At 42.0% G+C, this 15905-nt stretch overlaps 1 protein-coding gene across 23 annotated transcripts in view; it reads right to left on the bottom strand.

The window, feature by feature from the left end:
• The window catches only part of baz2ba (bromodomain adjacent to zinc finger domain, 2Ba), an 86612-nt gene that overhangs the window by 18433 nt on the left and 52274 nt on the right, over nucleotides 1-15905 (bottom strand). For 12 of the 23 annotated variants that reach the window (XM_083524744.1, XM_083524722.1, XM_083524726.1 and 9 more), the window contains 13 exons: nucleotides 12907-13107; nucleotides 12368-12523; nucleotides 10805-10995; nucleotides 9539-9742; nucleotides 8949-9443; nucleotides 7232-7865; nucleotides 6815-7096; nucleotides 5819-5879; nucleotides 5564-5672; nucleotides 5189-5290; nucleotides 4320-4539; nucleotides 3334-3426; nucleotides 3130-3191 (listed from right to left, as the gene is read on the bottom strand). In XM_083524744.1, coding sequence (XP_083380870.1) covers nucleotides 3130-3191; nucleotides 3334-3426; nucleotides 4320-4539; nucleotides 5189-5290; nucleotides 5564-5672; nucleotides 5819-5879; nucleotides 6815-7096; nucleotides 7232-7865; nucleotides 8949-9443; nucleotides 9539-9742; nucleotides 10805-10995; nucleotides 12368-12523; nucleotides 12907-13107 — 2810 coding nt within the window. The remainder of the gene's footprint in view (nucleotides 1-3129; nucleotides 3192-3333; nucleotides 3427-4319; nucleotides 4540-5188; nucleotides 5291-5563; nucleotides 5673-5818; nucleotides 5880-6814; nucleotides 7097-7231; nucleotides 7866-8948; nucleotides 9444-9538; nucleotides 9743-10804; nucleotides 10996-12367; nucleotides 12524-12906; nucleotides 13108-15905) is intronic. The other 11 variants (XM_083524725.1, XM_083524727.1, XM_083524737.1 and 8 more) reach the window with 5 other exon arrangements.

Raw genomic sequence — 15905 nt, 5'->3', positions numbered from 1 at the left:
AGTATAGTGTTGTATAGTAGAGTATAATAAAGTGTTGTATAGTAGAGTATAGTAAAGTGTTGTATAGTAGAGTATAGTAAAGTGTTGTATAGTAGAGTATAGTAAAGTGTTGTATAGTAAAGTATAGTATAGTGTTGTATAGTAGAGTATAGTATAGTGTTGTATAGTATAGTATAGTATAGTATAGTGTTGTATAGTATAGTATAGTATAGTGTTGTATAGTAGAGTATAGTATAGTAAAGTGTTGCATAGTAGAGTATAGTAAAGTGTTGTAGAGTATAGTATAGTAGAGTATAGTATAGTGTTGTATAGTAGAGTATAGTATAGTAAAGTGTTGCATAGTAGAGTATAGTAAAGTGTTGTAGAGTATAGTATAGTAGAGTATAGTATAGTGTTGTATAGTAGAGTATTGTATAGTATAGTGTTGTATAGTAGAGTATAGTAAAGTGTTGTAGAGTATAGTACAGTATAGTATAGTGTTGTATAGTAGAGTATTGTATAGTGTTGTATAGTAGAGTATAGTATAGTGTTGTATAGTATAGTATAATATAGTATAGTATAGTGTTGTATAGTAGAGTATAGTAAAGTGTTGTATAGTAGAGTATAGTAAAGTGTTGTATAGTAGAGTATAGTATAGTGTTGTATAGTAGAGTATAGTAAAGTGTTGTATAGTAGAGTATAGTATAGTGTTGTATAGTAGAGTATAGTATAGTGTTGTATAGTATAGTATAGTATAGTGTTGTATAGTATAGTATAGTATAGTGTTGTATAGTAGAGTATAGTATAGTAAAGTGTTGCATAGTAGAGTATAGTAAAGTGTTGTAGAGTATAGTATAGTAGAGTATAGTATAGTGTTGTATAGTAGAGTATAGTATAGTAAAGTGTTGCATAGTAGAGTATAGTAAAGTGTTGTAGAGTATAGTATAGTAGAGTATAGTATAGTGTTGTATAGTAGAGTATTGTATAGTATAGTGTTGTATAGTAGAGTATAGTAAAGTGTTGTAGAGTATAGTACAGTGTAGTATAGTGTTGTATAGTAGAGTATTGTATAGTGTTGTATAGTAGAGTATAGTAAAGTGTTGTAGAGTATAGTACAGTATAGTATAGTGTTGTATAGTAGAGTTTAGTAAAGTGTTGTAGAGTATAGTATAGTATAGTGTTGTATAGTAGAGTATAGTAAAGTGTTGTAGAGTATAGTATAGTATAGTATAGTGTTGTGTTGTATAGTAGAGTATAGTAAAGTGTTGTATAGTATAGTATAGTGTTGTGTAGTATAGTATAATATAGTATAGTATAGTGTTGTATAGTAGAGTATAGTAAAGTGTTGTATAGTATAGTATAGTATAGTGTTGTATAGTAGAGTATAGTAAAGTGTTGCATAGTATAGTATAGTGTTGTATAGTATTGTATAGTATAGTGTTGTATAGTATAGTATAGTATAGTGATGTATAGTATAGTATAGTGTTGTATAGTAGAGTATAGTGTTGTATAGTATTGTATAGTATAGTATTGTATAGTATAGTGATGTATAGTATAGTATAGTGTTGTATAGTAGATTATAGTAAAGTGTTGTATAGTATAGTATAGTATAGTGTTGTATAGTAGAGTATAGTAAAGTGTTGCATAGTATAGTATAGTGTTGTATAGTATTGTATAGTATAGTGTTGTATAGTATAGTATAGTATAGTGATGTATAGTATAGTATAGTGTTGTATAGTAGATTATAGTAAAGTGTTGTATAGTATAGTATAGTATAGTGTTGTATAGTAGAGTATAGTAAAGTGTTGCATAGTATAGTATAGTGTTGTATAGTATTGTATAGTATAGTGTTGTATAGTATAGTATAGTGATGTATAGTATAGTATAGTGTTGCATAGTAGAGTATAGTGTTGTATAGTATTGTATAGTATAGTATTGTATAGTATAGTGATGTATAGTATAGTATAGTGTTGTATAGTATAGTATAGTGATGTATAGTATAGTATAGTGTTGTATAGTATAGTATAGTATAGTATAGTGATGTATAGTATAGTAAAGTGTTGTATAGTATAGTGTTGTATAGTATAGTGTTGTATAGTAAAATATAGTATAGTATAGTGTTGTATAGTATAGTGTTGTATAGTACAGTATAGTATAGTATAGTGTTGTATAGTAGAGTATAGTATAGTGTTGTATAGTATAGTATAGTGTTGTATAGTATAGTATAGTGTTGTATAGTATAGTATAGTGTTGTATAGTGTTGTATAGTATAGTATAGTATAGTATAGTGTTGTATAGTATAGTGTTGTATAGTATAGTATAGTATAGTGTTGTATAGTATTGTGTTGTATAGTATAGTGTTGTATAGTATAGTATAGTGTTGTATAGTATAGTGTTGTATAGTACAGTATAGTATAGTATAGTGTATAGTATAGTGTTGTATAGTGTTGTATAGTATAGTGTTGTATAGTATCGTATAGTATAGTGTTGTATAGTGTTGTATAGTATAGTATAGTGTTGTATAGTATAGTGTTGTATAGTATAGTATAGTATAGTATAGTGTTGTATACTATAGTATAGTATAGTGTTGTATAGTATAGTATAGTATAGTATAGTATAGTATAGTGTTGTCTAGTACAGTATAGTATAGTATAGTGTTGTATAGTATAGTGTTGTATAGTATAGTGTTGTATAGTACAGTATAGTATAGTATAGTGTTGTATAGTATAGTATAGTGTTGTATAGTGTTGTATAGTATAGTATAGTGTTGTATAGTATAGTGTTGTATAGTATAGTATAGTGTTGTATAGTATAGTATAGTGTAGTATAGTATAGTGTTGTATAGTATAGTATAGTATAGTGTTGTATAGTATAGTATAGTATAGTATAGTGTTGTATAGTACAGTATAGTATAGTATAGTGTTGTATAGTATAGTGTTGTATACTATAGTATAGTATAGTGTTGTATAGTATAGTATAGTATAGTATAGTATAGTATAGTGTTGTATAGTACAGTATAGTATAGTATAGTGTTGTATAGTATAGTGTTGTAAATGATAGTATAGTATATTGGATTAGGAATAGGGAGTAGGGACACGAATTGTCCGCTATTTGGGATCCAGGACGGTGGTGAGGTGCTGAAACACTGACCTGCTGTTTGAGGATCTTGATTTGCTCCTTCTGTTTCCTCCTCTCCTCTGCTGCCATGATGGCTGAAACAGAAAATAACGTATTAAAGTATTGGCACCTCATTCCAATCATTGTTTAATAAAATTTGTATGAAAATACCAGAACTGGACCATTTTCATATTAAGGGTGCCAATATTTTTAGCACTATCAAGATTTGAGATGTACCTTGCTGTTTGCGAGCTTCTTTAGCCGCTCGCGCGAGTGCCTGCTTTTCCAGCTTCCTCATCAGCTTCATCTGAGCAGCCTGCCGTGCGATTTCTGGAACAGAAGAGATGAGAAGGTTTGTGGAAAGCTCACGTCAGGGGGTGAGGTGTAGGTGTTTTGGGAGTGAGATGTAGGTGTTTTGGGGGTGAGGTGTAGGTGTTTTGGGGGTGAGATGTAGGTGTTTTGAGGGTAAGTTGTAGGTGTTTTGGGGGTGAGGTGTAGGTGTTTTGGGGGTGAGGTGTAGGTGTAGATGTTTAGGTGGGTGAAGATGCAGATGGTTTGGTGGTGAGGATGCAGATGTTTTGATGGGTGTGATGTAGGTGTAGATGTTTAGGTGGGTGAGGATGCAGATGTTTTGGTGGGTGTGATGTAGGTGTAGATGTTTCGGTGGGTGAGGATGCAGATGGTTTGGTGGTGAGGATGAAGATGTTTTAATGGGTGTGATGTAGGTGTAGATGTTTAGGTGGGTGAGAATGCAGATGTTTTGGTAGGTGTGATGTAGGTGTATATGTTTCGGTGGGTGAGGATGCAGATGGTTTGGTGGGTGTGATGTAGGTGTAGATGTTTCGGTGGGTGAGGATGCAGATGGTTTGGTGGTTTGATGCAGATGTTTTATTGGGTGTAATGTAGGTGTAGATGTTTCGGTGGGTGAGGATGCAGATGTTTTGGTGGTGAGGTGGAGATGTTTTGGTGGGTGAGAATGCAGATGTTTTGGTGGGTGTGATGTAGGTGTATATGTTTCGGTGGGTGAGGATGCAGATGGTTTGGTGGGTGTGATGTAGGTGTAGATGTTTCGGTGGGTGAGGATGCAGATGGTTTGGTGGTTTGATGCAGATGTTTTATTGGGTGTAATGTAGGTGTAGATGTTTCGGTGGGTGAGGATGCAGATGTTTTGGTGGTGAGGTGGAGATGTTTTGGTGGGAGGGATGTAGCTGTGTCAGTGTTACCCTGAGCCTCCAGTTTGCGTAGCAGCTTAGCCTCAGAGACACTGGGGAACTCTGTGTGGCCCACATTGGGTGGACGCCCCTTCCTACGGCGGGCCGAGGAGCTCTCGCTGTCTCCACCTGCATGCTGGCGCTCAGAGTTGGGCGGCCGACCCCTGCGGCCTTCCATGGCTCTGATGCGCGGTATGACCTCATTTTCGCTCAGCGGGCACCACTGCAGACCCTGCGGGAGGGGCGTGACACCGGCAAACCGACCAATCAGATGGCAGCACGGAGGTCCCTTTTGTCTTTCAAATCTAGCTTTGATCATTTCCTTTATAACGTTATGACACCATCGTTAGCACTAGCAATCATTTTTGAAGTTATTGCACAACAGGTATTTGTGCAAAAATAAACAAGAGAGACCAATCATTCAGCAGCTCTGGAGAGTAATTGGACGAAACGATATAAAATAAAAGACAAACCCCAATCACACAAAACATAAAGAGAAACAGAACACCCTGTGGAGGTAATGAGAGCCGATTATCGCATGGCTTCCAAGTGCATTATATAAAGGGGAGGACTTTTAGGCTACATATATATCGAGGTTCAAACTGAAATCCTTGCCCTCTTGATTTAAGATGGAAGTGACAGGAAAAGAGTGAGAGAGTGAGGTGGAGGGTGGGAGGAAACACAACCAAAAAAAGAAAGTAAAGAACCAGAGAAAGAGATAGAGATAAAGAGAGAGTGAGAGAAAGAGAGAGAGATAAAGAGAGAGTGAGAGAAAGAGAGAGAGAGAGAAAGAGAGAGAGCGAGAGAGAGAGAGAGAGAGAGAGAGAGAGAGAGAGAGAGAGAGAGAGAGAGAGAGAGAGAGAGAGATGAAAGGCATTCACCTGGGGTCCTTCTCTGGCTTCATAGAAGTCACCAACCCTTATTTTTGCACTGAAGCTAAAATTATCGCGTGTGATGTCAGTTATTCCGTATCTGGATAGATACTACAGAAGAGAGAATAATGACGTTTGGTGAGACAGAGAGCCATCAGGAAGTGTAGTAGCACACTGAAAGCTGGGCACTACACAGCAAAGCTAATCTACACAGTCAGGGGGAATAGGAGGGAGGTTGGGGCAGTGGGGGAAAAGCTACTTGAAGGTTTCGTTTTTATTACATTTCTTTGTGAGGGGGGGGGGGGGGGGGGGTTTCCTGGGGAGGGGGTACTTTGTGGGTACTAAAAGCGAGCATGGGGAAGGGGGTCAGAGGTCACTGGTTACCTTCATGACGTCAGGGTACTGCCGCAGACGCTTGCCGCAGGGCGCGTAGTACGCCACGTCTCCTTGGAGACGACCTCCGACGGATTTGATCCTGGTCTCTCGCCGCCAACTAGAGCGCGGAACGACAGAAATGCGATCAGCTCGAGGTGGCATGATGGCGGCACAAAGCAAACGCAATTTCAGGAGAGACAGAGGGAGAAACGGAGAAAGAGAAAAAAAAGAGAGCGATTGTTTGAGTCATGCTGTTACACATACCCCATTTCTAACGGAGTCTTTAGATCATCCTCGTTCATCACACGCTTCCTCTTTCCAGATCCTACAACACAAGAGAGAGAGAGAGAAATAGAGAGAGAAAAATTGAAGAGACAGTCTATAACCTATAACCTGTTTTGCTGTCATTATGGGGACATTCTAATTATTTATATACTTCCAACACCTAATTCCATCCCTAACCTCAGGACAGGCCAAACGTCCACATAAGGTCAAAATTAGCTGGCTATTACTATATCGCCATGGTGATCTAAACACACACATGCACACACACACACACACACATGTATGCAAAATCCTGAGCAGCAAAGTGAACAGCTTGGCACATTGGAAAACGAGTCTCGCAGTCAATATGGCGTTCACACCATTAGCTTTTCACCGTCGTGAAAGCTTCTTCCTCTGACATCGAGTCATCGCGTTCCTCAAAGCCAGAGCAAACACACTCTCAGAACACACACTCACACCAACACACACACACAGTGTGGGAGTAGGAGAGCAACAAGTGTTCTTCCTGCTATTGAAATTCGGCCAACAACAAACCCACAGGCTTGACATGTTTGTTGGATTTGTGAGTATTTTGTTTAACGAATCTCCCTGGGAGAAAAAAAAAGCCGGAGTCAGCCAAACAGCCGTAATGAGTGTGTAAACCCGAGCCAACAGGTTCAACCAAACACGGCTCAGAGGTTAGCGTAAACAACACACAACCACACAACCACAAACACACTCATTAGCTAGCGCGTTTACGATAGCAACCGGCTCTGGTGTGCAGGGGAGATAACGAGATTAAGAAGGAAATGTGTTCATTTGGAGGAGAAAAAAACAAAAACAAACACACCAAAGCATCACAGATGCCTGTGAGCACAATTTACACTTCTATAAATAGAGCTCGTCGTAGATGCACGTGACACTGCGATCTGCAAAAACAGTGTAAAACCCGTTGGTGTCGCATCGTTATCCCTCTCGAAGCTTCCGAGAGATTACCTGGAGACGTGCCAACGGAATACGACGAGGAAGGCGAGCTGTGATAGGTCAAGGCACCGGAGCCGCTCACGATGGTGTGCGTGGCCACGCTGGAGGGCTTAATGACCTGGAGGTTGAGCGGTGAGCAGTCAGGCAGGCTGTAATTGCCGGAGGCTGAGGGGAGCAGGGACAGGTTTTTGCTGAGCTTTAAAGGTGTCCTCTCGCTATCGGTCTCCGTCTCCGTCGTGTCTCTTTTATTTCTCGTGGAGCCGTTCAGCTCGCTGTCTGAGTTGCTGTCTGACTCTGAGAGACGCATAAGACAAAGCCACAGTGATAAGTTCACACTCACTGAAGAAACATCAGTCCACAGATCCTATAGAAAGAAGCCAAAGAGTCATTGACACCTTTTTATTGTTAAGCTGAGAACATTCCACAAACCTGAGAGACTGTCGTCCTCATCCTCTTCGTCCTCATCTTCATCATCGACATCGTCGTCCTCGTCATCGTCGTCATCCTCGCCCGACTCGTCCGAGTCCTTCTTGCCCGAAGTCTCCTGCTCTCCCCCTCCGTGGTGAAACAGATCCACGAGGGACTTAACCAAGTGCTTTTGGGAAACGTCCTTCCAGACCTCTAGGGCTCTGGGCGTCTTGTTTTTGCGAGAGGCGCGAGGTCGGGCCGGCAGGGCGGAAGCGGGTACTAGGGCAGGCAGCGGGGCGGGTAAAGGGGCGGGCACGGACATGTCTTTCCTGGCACCTGTGCTGAGGTTGACGGGCAGGTCAGTATGAGGTTTGGTGGTAAGGGCTAGCGGCGTGTCTTGCGTGGAGCTCTGGAGGATACCGTTGGCGTAGCCCAGCCCCAGGAGAGTCTGGCTGAGAATGAGGCTGGGCGTCGCGGCCACCACCTGAGTGGCCGGAGGCTTGGTACGACTCGACGTGGACTTGGAACGGAGAGCGGCAGAAGAAGAGGAGGATGAAGAGGAGGAGGATACGACCCCGGAAGTCTTTGAGGTCTTGTAAAGGTTCTGTTGCTTCTTGAGCTGGAGTGGGAACTCCTGGTCGTGCACAAGTAAAGACTGGAGGGAAATTAAAAGAAAGAGATTAAAATGTGAGGACGCTGAAAGAGAGAGACACAATAAAGCATTAAAAATGGACTTGGGAGGAGTTGGAAGGAAATGTGGTAATTGCTCTGGTTGTCATGTGGCATAGGCGCTGATGGCGTGTGTGTGTGTGTGTGTGTGTGTGTGTGTGTGTGTGTGTGTGTGTGTGTGTGTGAGTGTGTGTGTGTTTGTGTGTGTGTGTATGTGTGAGGGTGTTGTAACACGATGCTGTGACTCAGTTTGGCTCCTCATCCGTTCAGGGAACAAAGGAGTCCGGAGCAGACGTCGCTCGCAGCGTCTCTGCCGTAAAAGCACTGAAAAAAACCCATCACGGAAACACTCTCTTGATCCAGGCGCGTTTTCTCGAAGGCCCTAGATTTCCGCGTGGCTCGGGTTCCGTTTCCCACGTCCCCTCGCTAAACACGTGTCTGAACGGTAATTTTAGATGAATGGAACCCAAAAGCGCAGCCCGATATTAGACTGTTCAGTACAATGACTGTGCAATAAAAACCACTTTAGCCGATTACGATGAACGGGTATTAGCCTCTTCAGCAGTAATTTCATGCTTACAGAAGAAAGGGTGGGAAATAAATCCATTTTGGTGCTCATTTGCTAAGAATCTGGGAGTAAGAAGTTGTGGAGATAATTGCTCGTCGGCTTTTGGAGGAGCAATTTAATTTTTTTATGAAGCTAACCACATTCGTTTACAAGACCGAATCACGCAGTGGGGAATCCAGAGCTACAGATAAGAAAAGCATGGAGAAGCATAGCTCTTTTATTCCTCTCCCTCTCTCTTTCCCTCTCTCTCGCCGACCTTTTCAACGAGCCTGGTCAATACAGGGAGACGGATGCTGAATGCCAACTGCATCCTAAAACCCCTTGATTTGAAATTGGCCTTAGCGCTACACAGAGAAACTGTTCGAGCTTTTGCTTCTGTGCTAAATAAAAAAAAACTAACCAATGAAATAATTATTGCATCGAATTCAATTTTACCAAACATTATTATGGTGTGTTTCCGTGCATGCGTGTTTGGAGCCCAGGTACTAATCACACGCCCACCTGTTTCAGTCTGTAGTCAGCAATCTGGGACAGTGAGGTCTCCAGAAGCTTCCTGCTGTTTAGAGAGTCCAGAGGCGGTGCCTGAGACTTGTGGGTGGAGCCCCGTGCTCTGGTGGAGGGGCTCAGGGGAGGTGGTTTGGGTGAAGATGAAATGGGGAGGGGTTTGGGTGGTGACGGGACTGACAGAGGTTTGGGAGAGGAGCAGAGGGAAAGCGGGAGTGGCTGATGAGAGGAGATAGGCAGGGGTCGAGGAGAGGAGGAGCTGATTTGCTGAGGGGAGGAGTCATGCTGCGATTGGCCAATCAGAGCCAGTGGTTTGGCGTTAACTGCGAGGCCGGTGGACTGGATGACGCTGGTGGGCTGGGCGGGTCTGTCTCTGGATTTAGAGACGTGCGAAGAGCGGGCATCCGGAGGGGCATTGCCCTCCCTAGGGTCCCACACTTCCGCCACTCTGGAATGTTCCTTCTTACTCGGTCGCAGGTTTGCAGGCGAGAGCTGAAGAAGAATCAGGAACAAAATCAGAATCAGAAACAGATTCAGAATCGGTTGGCGATGAAATAATTTTTTTTTAAATCCCAAAAAAATAGAACCTTTGCCTTCTTTTTCTTCTGTCGCTCCTTTTCAGAGTCCGACTCTTCGCTGTCTTTGCTCTGGTCGTCATCATCGTCGTCGTCGTCCTCCTCGCCGAGGTCATCGAGGTCGCTGCTGCTGACTCCTTCGATGTCGCTGTCCAAAGACGATCCTGATTCACTGTCGCTCACCCCGGAGCCCTCAGTCTGTTTCTTACGCAGTTTCTATGGCAACCAACAAACGTCCGCATCGATAATGAAGAATTTTTTGTTACTAGCGGTGGAGTGGAGTGATATAGTGGAGTTCCTGTTACCTCTATGAATACTTTTTCCATAATCACTACAATTTGCCAAATGAAACCTTCATTTATTAATTTAAAGAATTCAATGTTTTTATTAGTTTGAGGTTACATATTTAACATCACGATAAGCCCTGATTAGTTAGATAGCGGCTTGTCTCATTACTAAGAAACTGCAAAACTTCCCCTCTGATTGTTAGCGAGCACTGGCACTGGAGACTCCTTTGATAATTTTGAAATAAACATCTTATAGAAAACGTCACAGTTTCAGAAATCACGGAAATTCTGCTCGCGCGAACTAAACGCCATACAACCAGATGTTACTATGGAAACCATGCCTTGTAAGAGCGAGCACGCATATACACACCTGTAAATTGATTTGCAATTCCAGGAGCACAATCAGAACTGCTTTTACACATCAATCCAACAAATCCTGACTAATCAGAATCGATAGCGGGGCTGATCAATAATCGAAAATAATGTTGATAATGTGACTGAAATTCGAGTGAAATGTAAAATCCGCGCATTAAAAGCACACAGGCAGCTGTTTCACAGCGCCATCACACACCACATCCCTGCTAATGCGCAGAACGAGAGCGGCTTGGCATGACCTCAGATGTGATTAGACAGGACTTCACTGTAACCGCAGCGTGACCAACGCACGTCATAAAGTTTTACTCAGGCAGTTTTTTAGCATGGAAATGCACCAGACGTGGTTAGAATCCGATTCCTACTGCAACAACAAGTACAACAACAACAAATGAAGAAATGTAGGAGAACTTCTACAAGGATTTTCTGTTATTCGCTCTGTTTACGTGCCCTGCTATCAAGTCCAAGTGACTCGACTTCCTGCATCTCGACACACGAGAATAGGATTTTTTTAGCGTCTGATGAAGTCGATTTTTCGACTTCAAGCCCCAAACGATGAGACAAGAAACGACAAGACGAGAAACAATACGAGAAGCTGTATTGACGAGACACTCCGTACCATGTTTACCTTCTCTTTGGGTTTCTGCAGGGGTTTCTCCTGCAGCTCTCCGGTGCTGTTGCTGTAATGCGAGGTCTTGCGGGATCGAGGCTTCGAGGCCGAGGTGTTGAGAGCGGGCGAGGACGACACGGACGCACTGCCTTTAGTCGTAGATGGAGAGACCACGCTGCCGTTCAGAGCTCCGTTAACACCTGGGAGGGACGGATCCAACACACACACCTTACAGGCTTAGTAATGTTCTCACACACACACACACACACACACACACACATCTGAACATAGTTTAATATAATAATTTATTTGAAGAAAAATTTAAGTTCTTACAGCACTAATTATTGAATACCGCAAAAAAAAAAAAAATCTGTTTTTTGAATAAATTAAATATACTAAATAAATAAATACAAACAATTATAAACAAACATAAAAATAAACGTAAATAAATAAATAGAATCAAATTAATAAATATAAACAAACTAACTAATATAAACAAACAAACCCAAATAAGTACAAAACAAAGTTAAATTTAATAAATTAAGAAACAGAATAAAATCAATATAAACAAACAAATGCATAAAAATAAAATAATAAAATAAAAACAAACTCATAATAAATTAAGTAAAATAAATAAATAGAATAAAATAAATACATCTGAACAAACAAAGGCATAATAAATAAATAAATAAATAAATAAATAAATAAATAAATAACTCAACCAAATACATACAATTAAATAAAACAAACAAACAAATAAATATGAACAACTAAAATGGTTTGAAAATCCTTGTTGTTTTTAAAGGGGGGGGGTTGCGATTCTATATGACTAAGAATTTGTGGACACCTGAGCATAAGATTGGTTTGTGCTTCTTTCTGAACATCCAATTCCACATTTAGTCTCCATTTGCTGTTATAACAACCTCCAGTTTTCTGGGAAGATGATCCACTAGATTTTGTGAAGATTTGTCTGAGATTCATTCATCCACATGGGTGAGGTGAGGAGGTCTGGGGTGCAGTCAGCGTTTACATTCGTTCATGTTCAATAGGGTTGAGGGTCAGAGCTCTATAGCAGGAGATCCTCCACCAAATCCAACCCATGGAAAGCATATCTACATAGAGCTGGCTTTGTAGACAGGAGCATTGTCATGCTAAAACAGGATTTGGTCTCCTAGTTCAAAGGGAAAATGTCATGCAGTGTCCCGATACTTTTGTCGCTGTAGTGTATTTGTGGCAGATAATCTCACTGTGCCCTAAAACACTTATCTATTAAAACACTAAACTAAAATTCAGTTTGTCTTCGTATGGAACAGAGTGTATCGAGTTGATAATTACTCCGAATAAGGAAGATTGATCTGAAACGGATGAGGAATGGAATTATCGCTGAGCATTCGCAACGACCAAACCGAATTACTGTGCAATTCCAGCTCTATATCCGCCATTATTTCCACGTATCATCGATTAGGCGTCGTGTTGCTTTTCACAGAGTCGGAAATCTCAAATCACGCTCACACACACACACACACACACACACACACACACACACAAAAAGGTGCTGTCCATGTTACTCACCTTTAGGTCCCTGGCTGCTTCTGCTCAAAGTTTTAGACATGTAGGGCGTGGCCTCATGGTTCTGAAGGGGAGGGGCAAACAACGGGGGCAGGCCTAAGAAAGGGGGAAAGAAGGCCGCTTGACTCCGCCCATGTGCTTCGGCTGCTCTCCACCACTCTGGGATTTGTAACAGAAAGACAAAGAAAGACGCAGATGAATTCTTAATTCTGATTGGTCGATTAGTCCATATTTCACCTTATTGATATTACACTCAGTTTGTTCCTCTCAAGGTTTCTCCTAGCATCTCTGGGAGATTTTCCTCGCTGCAGTCACCATGGTTCGCTTATAAGGAACAAACTTATAGCGACTAAATTTATACACTCTTTTATACAACTTTATCTGTGTGAAGCTGCTTTGAGAAATGTACATTGTTAAAAGCGCTCTACTAATTAGAGGATGAGGATGTGATACAGTGAGACGAATCTGACTGAGAAATTCTGCTCTGATCACAGAGTCTGTAGAAGAAGGACAATTCTAAAAGAATGACTCCGCTGGCTGACCTGTGAAAGCCCCGAGCTGAGGATGCGCTGCCAGGGCGGCTGTGACCCCCAGAGCGCCGAGACCGCCGAACTCGGGCCGAGCCGTGCCGGGGGAGAGCAGGCCGAAGGCGGGGTGCGCCATCACGGGGAAGGCACTGGGCACCGAGGTCACAGAGGTCACGCTGAACGGCTGCTCGCTTCCCGTCACGCCAAACAGTGGACCTGAATCGAGACCAGGGGACACAGACAGAGAAAGAGAGACGGGATCACACATGATTCCTACTGCAATGATCGGACAAACGCAATTAGAACATTGTGTAACAATTTCTCAATACTGTAAAGCTTAGACTTGAAGACCTGCTAGTTACATTTATTTACATTTATGGAGTTTGGTGCTGGGTTTTGAACTTACCACCTTCCATTCTAAAGTCCAATACATTAACGACTGAGCTACTAAGCTGTGTAATTTTTTTTTTACTGTTTCACAAATGTTCCAAAACATTACATGCAACCAAATACAGATAAAAAGCGTGACCTGCGTCTTTGATGGAAAAAACATAGAAATCAGAGGTCGACCCATTACCCGGCACTGCTAAACTATAAAACTGAGAAAAATAGTTGCTATTTGAATAATACTGACAGTTTTTCTGGGTTGCGTTACACAGCACGAGAGCAGCCTCTAGAGGTGAATCACTGACAACACGTACTGTTTATTTAAAGCGTTTTTTTTTTGTTTTTTTTTAGAAAGTAAATGTTTTTATTTATTTGGAGTGTTTTTGATTTAGTTTGAATGTAAGTCTTTTATTTTCCTCAATATTTATTTATATCATTAATATTCTAATATTTATTTCGTCTAGCACATTTTCATGGATCAGTATTTTTTTTTTTTGTTTTCTTCTTGTAATAAAGTTTTGTACTATTTTACATGCAGAATGTTTTTCTATGTTGTTCGATTTCACTATCAGTCGTCCTCCAGTAGAAATCCATGCCAACAATCCTGGGATAAAAAACAAAAAACAAGTCTATGAATGGTCAAATGGGGGGGGGGGTCATTTGACCTTGCCGTGACCTTGAGGCCGTTTGCATCCGATATGAAATTCAAAGCATTGGAGGCTTAAAACAAGTAACGAATGAAACGTTCTTGTGGTGTAAGAAGAATAAACCACTTTAGGACGACGGACTGGTTTCCATGGATTCATTGGGACGTAGTGGGGCGAGCAAGAGGCCCGGATCAGCCGGGATGAGACTCCGCACACGGAAAATCTTTCATGCAGATTCCCAGATTCCCTTCAAACACACACACACACACACACACACACACACACACACACACACACACACACACACACACACAAGCTGTTATCCTAGTGTGTAATTCACTTTCGGACGGGAGAGCCGATGCCATTAGTTCCACACAGAGAGAAAGAGCAAACTCTCTTGCTTGCTTGCTTCGCGCGTGTGTGCGTGTGTGTGTGTGTGTGTGTGTGTGTGCGCGAAAGCACCGTCACGGCTTTTACAGCAGTCCGACTTTCGAACGCAGCGCTCCTGGTAAGTATGTGGTGTTTAATGTAATCACAGGCTTGCTGACACACGCTGACCGAAAGCTACGATCAAAAAAGTGCGAGAAAATAAAAGGCGAGAAATAAAAGCTCGGAAGTGATACAGCGAGCCGGGGAGATCCTGCCATGTCGGCGAAACAGGTCATGCTTTATTTTAGCAGAGTGACTTCATTCTCATCATCATCGTCAGTGGTGCGTGTGTTTTTTGGCAGGACAACGTCTCCTCTAGGACTCAGGTACAATTTCTGCACCACATCATTTCGTAGAAATTCAATCTGAAGAAAAAAAAAAGAGAAGAAGAAAAAAGTCCGGCGCTTCTGGGAGCTTCGGCGCGGCGGCCCAGCGCCAGGTCAGGCTCGGGAGGAGGGTAAAAGTGATGACGGAGAAATATGGAGAGGCTTTTTTGCTGCAACTGGGAGGAGACGATGAACAGATGCGAGTGTGTGTGTGTGTGTGTGTGTGTGTGTGTGTGTGTGTGTGTGTGTGGACGGGGGAGACGGACGACTGGTGCAGGAGAAAGTGTTCCCTGTGGGCACCACTCACTTTACAAGATTCAGACTATGTTTTTCTCCATCCTTCTCTCTCTCTCTCTCTCTCTCTCACAAACACACACACACACACACACACACACACACACACACACACACACACACACACCTTCTTTACTCAGTGTTTATCTCTGGCACTGGAGACTCCTTCCTTAAGCGCTTTCAACGTTCACATTTCAACTTGGTCAGTTTATTGAATTCGATTTCTTTTTCATTGATTTCATACTCGTAATGTTTCTTGTGTAAACGATGTTTTTTATCTGCTGTCCATTGTGCCGTCTGTCTGTTCCCCGTCTTACCTACTGACTGTTTTATGTTGATCTGCACATGGAGCCTTTGGAGAAACTGCTGCCTGGCGAAATGACAATAAAGTTCACTTTCACTTTCACATGACGATAGTGACTGTTATTTTACAGGAAATAAATCCGACCAATCAGAACACAGGATTCCACAGCGATGGCGTGAACAGAGTGAGAAAGAGGGAGGAAGGGGTGCGGACGGGGAGATAAGTGTTCTCCAGAAAGGTTGACATTCACTCCCGGTGACACTAAACACACACACACACACACACAATGACGGACAAAGCAGCGTGCTCACGTTAATGCGCTTTCAACCCGCTGATAATTAAATCACAGAAAGAGAGAGGAAAAGGGGAATCGAGAGAGAGAGAAAGAGAGAGAGAGAGAGAGAGAGAGAGAGAGAGAGAGAGAGAGAGAGAGAGAGAGAGAGAGAGAGAGAGAGAGAAAGAGCAAGGGAAAAAAAGAGTGGAGGAGGAGAGAAAGAGGAGTGGTGAGCAAAAGAAAAAGACAGAGAAATGGACAAGAGGATGGGGAGAAAGAAAGAAAAGCGGGGATGGAGAGAGAGAGAAAGAGAGAGGAGGAGAAGAGAGAGGAAAAGGGGGATATGGAGAGAC

Source organism: Silurus aristotelis (assembly GCF_946808225.1).
Source record: "Silurus aristotelis genome assembly, chromosome: 2".
In the NCBI taxonomy this organism is placed as follows: Eukaryota; Metazoa; Chordata; class Actinopteri; order Siluriformes; family Siluridae; genus Silurus; species Silurus aristotelis.
The sequence above is the reverse complement of the archived record's forward strand: the minus strand, read 5'-3'. Positions and strand labels throughout refer to the sequence as shown.